General features: G+C 41.7%; 1 protein-coding gene across 1 annotated transcript in view; it reads left to right on the plus strand.

The window, feature by feature from the left end:
* lrrc49 (leucine rich repeat containing 49) overlaps positions 1-7,074 on the plus strand; it is a gene marked incomplete at its 5' end in the record, with an annotated part of 107,526 nt that extends 100,452 nt beyond the window's left edge. The window contains 2 exons of the mRNA XM_080433789.1: positions 5,109-5,262; positions 6,704-7,074. Of these exons, the coding sequence (XP_080289915.1) occupies positions 5,109-5,262; positions 6,704-6,919 (370 nt within the window). The 3' untranslated portion in view covers positions 6,920-7,074. The remainder of the gene's footprint in view (positions 1-5,108; positions 5,263-6,703) is intronic.
* Positions 7,075-10,917: the final 3,843 nt, after the last annotated feature.

A 10,917-nucleotide genomic window follows, 5' to 3' on the forward strand; every position in this document is an offset into this window, starting at 1 on the left:
AAGTCAATTTTGATTACCGGACTTTTACTTGTAACAGAGTATTCCTATCTATTTCTGTTGTATTGATACTTTTACTTGAGTAAAACATGTTAGTACTTTTTCCACCACTGAATGTCAGCAGTCATTGGGGTGGGCATATCAGTCGGAGGGGGATTGTACTGGCTAAGTGCTACATGTTTTATTGTTGGTCTGTGGCCAGGACAAATATTATGATAGCTATTAACCACTTCAAACCTGGCTGTTGGGCATATCATCATAGGAAAACATGAATAAATCAAATCATGTGGATCTTGGGATTAACATGAGAACATTATGGCTTCAATGTGGATCTCTAGTGACGTCAGTCGAATACGAGTCGACATCAGGGTTGCCAGATCTGCTTATTATAATTTGCCCGCCAGATTTTATTTGAAAATAGCCGATCTACACGCTCACAACGCGTCGCATCGCAACGCGTTGTGAGCTTGTAGATCTGCTATTTTCAAATAGCTGATGTAGATGTTAAAGTGCTCATGTGGTCCATAGTCGCTTCTTTTGGGCTGGTTTTCCTAGACCTGGTTGCTTGTTTCTCTCACAGAATCTGGCAACACTGGCCGACATAGCTAATATGACGTATGACTGCAAATGTGGGCGTGGTCTCATCCCGACGTGGATCCCGCGTGATCCACATAATTTCCTAGTTTAGTTTTGAAAATGGCAGATCTATAAGCTCCCAACAAGTCATTATGTGACATGTTGGGAGCCTGTAGATGAGATATTTCACTGCGTGGCACCATCGTACTACAAAGTATAAAATAAGTGGTTAAAGTTGCTGCTGTTTACAGAGTGTGGTTGCACTACGCCCAACCACACATGTCAGCTACTGTTGTCCCCACAATGTTGACACATCCTACTGGGCAAGTTACAAAAGCCTCTATTGCACTGTACACTAATAGAATGAAACTACGAAGCCTTTTATTTATTATCTTTTGGGGGAGATTAATATATATTTTTTTCAAACTGTTGTAATGTCTACATTCACACAGAACGTGAGTATTATGCAGTGATAAAGTGACGTAATCTTTATTCTGAACAAGGTACATTTTCCAAGCTTCCGCATTGTGAATAAAAAGATCAACCTGTTTTTATTTTTTGATTGATTGAATTCTTTATTGACATCTGTATGTAAGTAAAAAAAACACGTGCATACAATAGTCAAAAGGATGAACACAAAAAAGCTCGAAGGCTTATTTCCATTGCAGTCCTTTCAAAGATGCTTCAATACTCAACAGTAATATATAAATAAAAGTGATATATCTGGATGATGTTACAATTAGGGCATAGTTATGAATAGGTCATGCCGTCATTCAGCCATCTTTTGAAGATTTAAACTTGGCCTTTGAGACCATGGACTTTAGACTTTTAGGAAAGCCCATTCCACATGACAGCTGCTGAGAGTAAGAACGTGCTCTTGCCCTTACAGCTGTTAAATCGGCACGGTACAAAGTCTGTAGAGCTCCCTCTGGTAACATAGCCTACCTATGGGGTGTCCCTGACCTTCACCAAATAGTTGACTAGATACTTGGGTACCTCACTGTTTGCAATCCTGTGAACCATACACATCTTCATGTGAGATACGCTCTCCTCGACTCGAAAGCCACTTAGGCAGGACAGGACAGGATAGGAAAATGGGCAGGGAGAAGATGAGTTCTGGGATGCAGTTTAAGGATTAATCTAATCATTTTGTTTTGAGAGGTCTGTAGCTTTGTTTTGAGGATATTAGGGGTGCTAGAATACCAGGAAGTGCAGGCATTGTCAAAATGACATTGTACTAGTGCTGATGCTAGTATTTTCAGGGCTCTTTGATCTACCTGAGTCAAGCCTCGAGCAATACATTCTACTTTTTGATATGCTTTTGCTACATACTTGCCCGCGGTCCTTTATTTATCACGCCTCCCGTGTGTAAAGAGCTTTGGTCTGCAGAATGGACGGGAAGACATGTACGATTCAGACCAGGCTAGAACGTTTCCTTGACCAGACTGATAATCCTATGCCCTCACACTGCTTATTGATGCAGACTTTGTACCGTGCCGATTTAACAGCTGTAAGGGCAAGAGCACTTTCTTCACAGCTGTCATGTGGAATGGGCTTTCCTAAAAGTCTTAAGTCCATGGTCTCAAAGGCCAAGTTTAAATCTTCAAAAGATGGCTGAATGATGGCATGACCTATTCATAACTATGCCCTAATTGTAACATCATCCAGATATATCACTTTTATATATATATTACTGTTGAGTATTGAACCATCTTTGAAAGGACCGCAATAGAAATAAGCCTTCAAGCTTTTTTGTGTTCATCCTTTTGACTATTTTATGCACGTGTTTTTTCTACTTGTACATGCAAATGTCAATAAAGAATTCAATCAATTCAATTCAAAAAAATAAAAACAGGTTGATCTCTTTATTCACAATGCGGAAGCTCAGAAATTTTTACCTTGTTCAGAATAAAGATTACGTCACGTTATCACTGCATAATACTCACGTTCTGTGTGAATGTAGTCATGACAACAGTTTGAAAAATATATATATTTTTGGCCAAATTAATCTCCCCCAAAAGATGATAAATAAAAGGCTTCCTTATTATGCACAAATATCTTATGCTGACTGTCAGGATCACCGGCCTCAGAGTAAAACTGTCCCTGCTTGTGCTGAGAGCAGATGTGAAGGTGCTTTGATATCTGATAGATGTGTACCCAACTGTATTTGCCTCTTATCTTTTACAATACAAATGATTTCTGGGGGTCCCCAGATGATTAGCTTTGCGTTGTGAGCTTGTAGATCAGCTATTTTCACGATATTTATCTGTGGAACCGAGTCAAACTAAATGAAATGCCTCAACTCCTACAATTCCTAGTCCTTATCAGGCTGGGGGGGGGGGGTCCCCAGTTCAAATATGATTACTTTGTGGGGTCACGGCCTGGAAGGTTTGGGAACCCTTGCTCTACAGTAGGTGTCATATTTTCAGTGAGCACACCGACACATAGAGAAGCAACCAAACACAAATACAGTCTTGCACACACACACACACACACACACACACACACACACACACACACGCACACACACACACGCACACGCACACGCACACACACACCCCTCTCTCTCTTTCTCTCTCTCTCTCTCTGACACACACACACACACACACACACACGTACACAAACACTTATCCCAGCAGGTATGTATTTTCCGCCTGCAGCCTGCTTTCTAAGTGAAATTACTATTTGGCACTTCTGGCCTGAGTCCTGTGGAACGTGTTGGTACAGTGCTGTGTTAATGCTGATAGACAGCAGCATGTTGTGTAGCCGACATCATTTTCATAATGTCCTCTACATCTGTATACATCCTGCTGCTCAAACCGCCGCGGATGGGAGTGAATAATATACCGGGGAAAAAAACAACTGTCAGAAAGTAGGAGAAGGGCTGCACGGAGGCTTATGATGATCCAAAAATAGACACGTATGTTATTATAACCCTTTAAGACCGGGTCATTTTAAGATTTCTTTGGCTATTAAAAAATAGCAGCTCTGCAAGCTCATAGCGTAGGAGCTTGTAGATCTGATTTTTTAAATCGTGTGAACACTTGTAAAATATGTCCACTTAGAAAAACAAAATAAACCAAAATATTTGCACAGATTTTCGTGATTTTTCAAAAAGCTCATAGCGCTGCACTTATGAGCTTGTATATCTGCTATTTTTGAATAGCCAAAGAAATCTAAAATGACAGAGATGCGTTCCCGGATACCCCAGTAGAAGTTTGTCGTTCTCATCTTTTTTGTGTGTATTTTTCATCATTTGAGATGTGACAATTTTTGAAGCGAGCATACAGTATCATGATCATAATATGATTTGATGATCAAAAATATTCATATAGTTGATACCTCATTATACAGGTTGATCCCTTTAGTTGCAATGTGGAAGCTCAGAAAAATCGGCCTTGTTCCGAATAAAGATTATGTCGCTTTATCACTTCAGAGATTAGAGATGATAAAATATTGCAAGAGGTTTGTATTTATAATGGAATTTAACCACTTAAGCCCTCACAAACCCTTAAGCTGTTTCATCATGGCAGTCACAGTTGTGACTGTGAGCTTGTAGATTTGCTATTAAGTATCGCCAAAATGACATGGCCAAAATAGGGATGCCAGCCGGAGAGTAGTTAAAATGAGGCCGTATCTTTAGTAGTAAATTGCATTTTCCAAGTCATTTTATGTTTGGCACTCATTCTGTGCTCCCAGTGCCGTGTCCTCTGTCAGTCTTGAAATGATGTCTTAATGCTGAGCAGCAAGCTGATACAATTAAGTTAATTCCCCCGAGACTTGACATGCAGCACGACAATGTTATTTGATGCCTATAAAAGCCCTACTTATGGCCTCACTGCCTTGAGTCTTTAGTCTCTCTCCCAGCTGTGTAAAGTAACTAAGTACATTTACTTAAGAACTGTACTTAGGTAATTTTTTTTGGTATTTTTACTTTATTGGAGTTTTCAGTACATTTACTTCTACTCCATTACATCTCAGAGGCAAATATTGTACTTTTACTCCACTATAATTATTTGAAAACTTTAGTTACTAGTTACTTTGTAGATTTTGATTGTAATTACAAAACATTCGTTACTCACTTATAGCCCTACTGTATATACATTTCGGCCATTTGAAAATAGCCGATCTACAAGCTCACAATGCGTCGCTATACGGCTCATTGTGAGCTGCGATTTTCAAAAGATTTTTATACATTTGAAAACTTGTGAAAAGGGACATTCTACATAATGACTACTTTCTACTTTTGGTGCTTTAAGTACATTTTGATACCAACACTTTTGTACTATTACCCAAGACAATTTTGAATTCCAGACTTTTACTTGTAACAGAGTATTTCTACATTGCAATATTGATACTTTTACTTAAGTAAAACATTTGAGAACTTTTTCCACCACTGCCTTCTCTCTTTTCTTTCTCTCACTCTTTCTTTTTTCTGTATCGTTCTCTCTTCCTTCCTTCGTTCTCTCTCCCTTTCTCCCTCTCTTGCTGCTTCTCACCTATCTCTCTCTCTCTCTCTCTCTCTCTCCCTGTAGGAAGCGTCAGCTGCAGTTTCTGTTGGAGGGGCGTGGCCGCAGGGCGGGGCTGAGCCCAGAGGAGCTGAGGGAGAACGGGAAGCTGTTGGGAGAGGGTCTGAGCCGAGCGCTCTTCAACTACCCCAGCAGAGACTGCAGTACAGACAGTCTGGAGGTCAGTGTTTATCCTTCACACAACGTGTCACACTGAACTGAAATCGTTTTTTTTCGTCAGCTAGTGACACCACAGGGTATAAATCTGGCTTTATTTTATTTTAACATTTGATTGGAGGATGAACCCCTTGAGATGCATCATCTCGTCTTCCAGAGGGTCCTCAGGCACAACGCACAAACAATGACAAGAAACAACCACATGACAATCAACAATAACAGCGACAAAACATACACATGAGGGCCCTCACAGGCTCACACCATCCCAGACCATTCTACATCTGTTACACGTGTCATCTAAAAAAATGCAAAATGACACGCGTAACAGATGTAAAAATAAATAAAAAAAGAGCTATCAGAATCTAAATACAATCAAATATATAAAACAAGAATCAAAAGCAAGAACAGTTAGATTTGAGCGAATCAAGCAAAGACATTTTGAAAACATGAAAACATTGATCTAAGTAAAGTAGGTAAATTGTTTCGGGTCAGAAGGTGCTTTAAACTTAACGTCTGATGAACGTCTCCCAATTTCTTTCTGTATATCGGCAGGCACCTTTAGAAAGATTGGGATGTCATTTCCGGCTTTGTGGACATTTAAAATGTCATGGATTTTATTAATATTTCCCCCCCACATCTATATCTATAAATGCATGTATGCTTGTGTCTGTCTGTCTGTCCGTCTGTCCGTTTTATGCGTATGTGTGAAGATCCCTGAGTCATCAATATGTCATCATAGTATTGACGTCATAGACTGGAACTTGAAGTACTTTGGTAATGGTACTGCACTAAGTGCTCCCGACAACAGCTTGCATAACCAGAGAGGCATGCATGCATTCCCAATCGGGCATCGTTCCCAATAGGCATCGCTCCGCCCTGGCCTAGTCAATTATAAAAGGGCCTTAGAGAGGCCTTTTTCAGACAGATCTTTTTCCCTGCATCCATTGATGTTGTCTTCTCTAATCCGGTGACGAGTGTTTACATGCACCAAAATAAATGAAAAGCTGGAGCAAGAAATGTAGCTGCTGTGTCAGTCAGACTGCGATTAAGATTTCACTTTGATTATATAAGATAATTGGGTTTACGGTTAGATGTAGGATTAGAAGGCTTTGGGTTAGTGTTTAAATGCTGACTTCCTTTATCTGCATACAGGGGGGGGGGCGGGGGGCTTACTCAGCTCATTCTAAATGAATGAGCAGCAGGGCTGTAGCAGATAAACATGAGGAAGAAGAGTCTGGGACGCTTGGTAGATGTAGATATTATGTGGACAAAATTATAGATGTAAGTAAATGCTTTCCAATTTCCCTCCTGTTTGGACGTTAATAACTTAATATTGCAAAGTGCTGAGATTGTAACAACAGTGGTTACAGCACACGCCACACTCCCACCACCCCTGGGCCGCCACTGACTTACAGTTTCTTTTACTTCTTCATTTTTTCCCTCAGGAGGGCGCCCCAGAGTCGTCAGAGCGGGCGGCCACGACAGAGCAGTACCTCCGGGAGCTCGTCCAGCGGGCATCGGACACCAACCTGAAGGGCGAGGCCCTGCACAAGCTGTGGCCCGCCATGTTCGTGGAGATGGTGAGGGACTGCGTGCTGGAGATGAAGGACTGCACGTCCTTCCGCCAGGCCTGCCTCGCCAGGCTCTCCCAGACCAAGTGACATAAGGGACCGACAGGTCTCGCTCTCTCTCTCTCTCTCTCACTAACACCTTAACCACATGAACCCCTTGGGTCAGCTATTCTGAGGGGCGAGTACCCAGCCAAAATAGCAGATCTACACGCTCACAAACCGTCGCAATGACGACGGGTTGTGAGCGTGTAGATTGGCTGTTTTCAGCGAAGAGATTTGGTATAAAGGGGTGAAAAAAGGAGCGTGCCTAGTATTGACCTCTGGGGGGGGCGGGGGGGGGGGGGGGGGGACTCTGATAAACCGAGTATGTGGGGTTTGAGTGGTCAACATGAGACACCTCAGATCTCGCTCTCCTCACTTCAACGGTACCAAACACATCACAACAACACCGAACATCACCTCAGAGACTTCCATCGATCACGGTCACCCACAGTCTTCAAAGACGGACACTGTTTTATTTCTCTCTTCAGTACCTCTTCTTCCAGATGGATGTAGTAGAGCCATTTTCAAAGATGTCTTGAAACGGTTGCAAGGTTACGAGGCTGCCTTGATTTGAATGTACATTTTCACTGAGAAGACGCTATAGTGTTTTTTAGTTGTTGTTTTTTTGGTTCACCTGCCTGGAGTCCAGAATGCTTGAAGCTACAGCATACTCGAGAAAGTCTCAAGGGACTTATCGACTGATGCACTTTAAACAAAACACTAAAAAAGCCTCCTGAATGACCCCTCTCTTCACCATTATACTGACATCAGCTCAATAATAGAGATCGTCTCTTTGTTGAGACTAGAATGATTCTCTGTGTCTTAATTCATGTTCCATGTGTCGCTCTCTCACCCTCACTCACTCCCTCCCGCCTGATGTGACAAGAAAGGGCACAAAAGACACGTTACTTTGTTGTTGTTTGTTGTTTTCTTTTGATGACCTCTGATTTTCTGTATTGTACCTTAGTATTAAAGGATTCCCTATTAACACTCAAGTGTTCGTCACTCGTATGTGTTTGCACTGTGTTATTTGTTGTCCCACACAGGTCTCCACAGCAGCAGGTGAGAACGTCGTTTTTAGCAATCAGGCAATCAATCTGGGAACCCATTCAGGAAAAAGAGAAACGTTCCCCCCCCCCCGCCCCCCCCCCCCTTCGTTTTTGCCTCTGGGGGCACCACCTCCTTTTTTTGTGTAAAACAGGAACTCTGTTTGTCTCCTCCCCTTTTTTAGTGCACTCCCTCCTCCCGGGTGCTTCTGTGTTTATTCCTACTAACAACAACATTACATGTTTAACTCTTTCACTGCCAAGGACGACTTTAATGACTTTTTTCCAAAGGTTCAGACTGCCAAATACTTTTTTTTCAAATACCTTTTTTTTTTTTGTTTAGTTTTTTCACCAGATGGCGCTGTTCTCTAACACACGAGTGACCATTTTCATCTTCAAGTCACAGGAGATCCAGGAGATCACGTGATTGAAAGATCCCCACCACCTGGTTAGCGTATTTGGGGAAACGGCTGTAACATTTTTTCTTTTTTTCTCCCAGCATTTTTGACGAGACGAGCTATATTCAACAGCCTGTAACAAGCGACCGGAGGATCGTGTTGACTTTTTTTTTTCTCGCGGACGCACAGTGAAACCCTCCGTGATTACCAACCATCAGGGGATCGATCATACTAAATATAAATATTCTGTGACTACTTGAAAAGGTAAGAAAATCGCTGGCACTGGGTGATTTATGTATTCTGGCAGTGAATGAGTGCTGACAGTCTTGAGAGATTATCAGGCAATCAATGTTGACATTAAATGATAAAGGATCAATAAAAGCCCCTTTGCTTTTTTTATCCAGGAAGAGGCATTTCTAAAAAACGGTTTTTTTTGTGTTAGTTTTCTTTACAGTATGGTGGCTCTATTTGCAAACACCTGGTGGGGTTCACGCTCAAGTTCAACATCTCTTTCCTTTTCCAGTCTTTTAACCAGATTACCTTTGACAGGACGTCACTTTGAAGTGCTGTGTTATCAACACCAAGTAGGCCATTAGCCTCCTTAACGTTTTTCCATTAGGCTGTGTGCGGCTGTACTGTACAGTATCAGTGTTGCCAGATTTTGCGAGAAAAATAAGCAACCAGGTCTATGAACACAAGCCCAAAAGAAGCGATTATAGGCCACACGAGAACTTTAAATATATAATTATAATACAATCACAATATAATTTCAGCTATTTGAAAATAGCCGATCTACAAGCTTGTAGATCTGCTATTTTCAACAGAATCTTTGGGGAAAAAATCACATATTTTAGAAACATTTTAACAACACAAATCTGGCACAAAATATTTTCAATTGCGGTTTCGCAGAAAAATACAATTTGGGGGTCCTCGACATGAAACAGTTAAAGAATCACTGGTTTAAACAACATTAGGAAACAAGCCCCAAAAGAACGCAACCCGTACCAATATTTACAAGCGACTTTACAGAAAAACAAGCTCAAAGGCGCTTATACTAAGCAGACCTGGCAACACTGTACTGTGTGTGTGCAATGCATGCATGCTGTACCCTGCTGGGTGCTGGGAGGTCCAGGAGGCCGTGGCGTAGCGTGCAGGAACCTCTGGGCTGTGTTAACCCAGGCTGTGGTGGAATGTCCCTGCAGGCACATACGTAGTAATGTATATACGTATAGGCTGGTTCCACCAGGCCTTCACCAGCTGCTCCTGCACCCCTCACTCCTTAACCCATTAAGAACTGAGGCCCATTCTACAAAATGTTTTAACTGTTTTCTGAAAAACTTCTGTTGCTGTATCAGTGGTTTTTCATGTCAAGGACCTCCAAAATTATATGGATTTGGTCGCGCCCAAAATGTTTTGTTCCAGGGACCCCCAGAAGCAAAGATTTGAGTTTAAAATGTTCGCTTAAAGATATATATATATTAAAAGATTTGCAAAAATGTTCACAAAAAATTGCAGATCTACAAGCTCATAGCGCGGCACGAAGTGACGCACTATGAGCTTGTAGATCTGCTATTTTTATAACCAACTAATGTGCTATATATATATATATATATATATATATATATATATAGCTAAAATCTAAAATGACACGGATGGTTTCCCGGATTGAATGGGTTAACTTGCTCCATACACTTCAAGTGCACATTTTAACCCTTATTGGTAACGCTGGAGCTGACAGTGAGCTGATTACATTATTATGAACCTGTGCATTAATTTATGCAACGGTATTACACAATGCACAGTGTCCCTATGTGGTTTTTATTTGTACTTTGCAATTCTGTGTGATAGTATGTAATGATAGTATGTCACATACCTGTACTTCCCCAAATAATCACAGTATATCTATAAATTCCAGAAGAGAGAGAGAGAGAGAGAGAGAGAGAGAGAGAGAGTGTGTGTGTGTGTGTGTGTGTGTGTGTGTGTGTGTGTGTGTGTGTGTGTGTGTGTGTGTGTGTGTGTGTGTGTGTGTGTGTGTGTGTGTGTGTGTGTGTGTGTGTGTGTGTGTGTGTGTGTGTGTGTGTGTGTGTGTGTGTGTGTGTGTGTGTGTGCGTGCGCCCATGCATGTGTGTGCCGGGATTCCCTGATTGGCCAACCCATTGGCTTCACGGATTGGCCAAGCGTCACGTTTGTGCCGATGGGTTGTATGGTAGTGGGTACTGCACTGGGTACTCTGACAACGGGTACAATACTCTGACAACAAGTAAAACAGTACCTTGCATAAACGGGTGGAGCATGTATTCCCAACTTGCATCGTTAATACTTTTGGTTCAATATGACTGGCTCATTCCCTTGAATCAAACCATTATAAACAGGGTTGCCAGATCTGCTTATTATAATTTCCCCACAAGATTTTATTTGAAAATAGCAGATCTACAAGCTCACAACGCGTCGCGATGCGACGCGTTGTGAGCTTGTAGATCTGCTATTTTCAATTAGCTGATGTATATGTTAAAGTGCTCACGTGGCCCATAGTCGCTTCTTTTGGGCTGGTTTTCCTAGACCTGGTTGCTTGTTTCTCTCACAGAATCTGGCAACACTGATT

This window comes from Gymnoscopelus braueri (genome assembly GCF_963280865.1).
Source record: "Gymnoscopelus braueri genome assembly, chromosome: 1".
NCBI classification, from domain to species: domain Eukaryota; kingdom Metazoa; phylum Chordata; class Actinopteri; order Myctophiformes; family Myctophidae; genus Gymnoscopelus; species Gymnoscopelus braueri.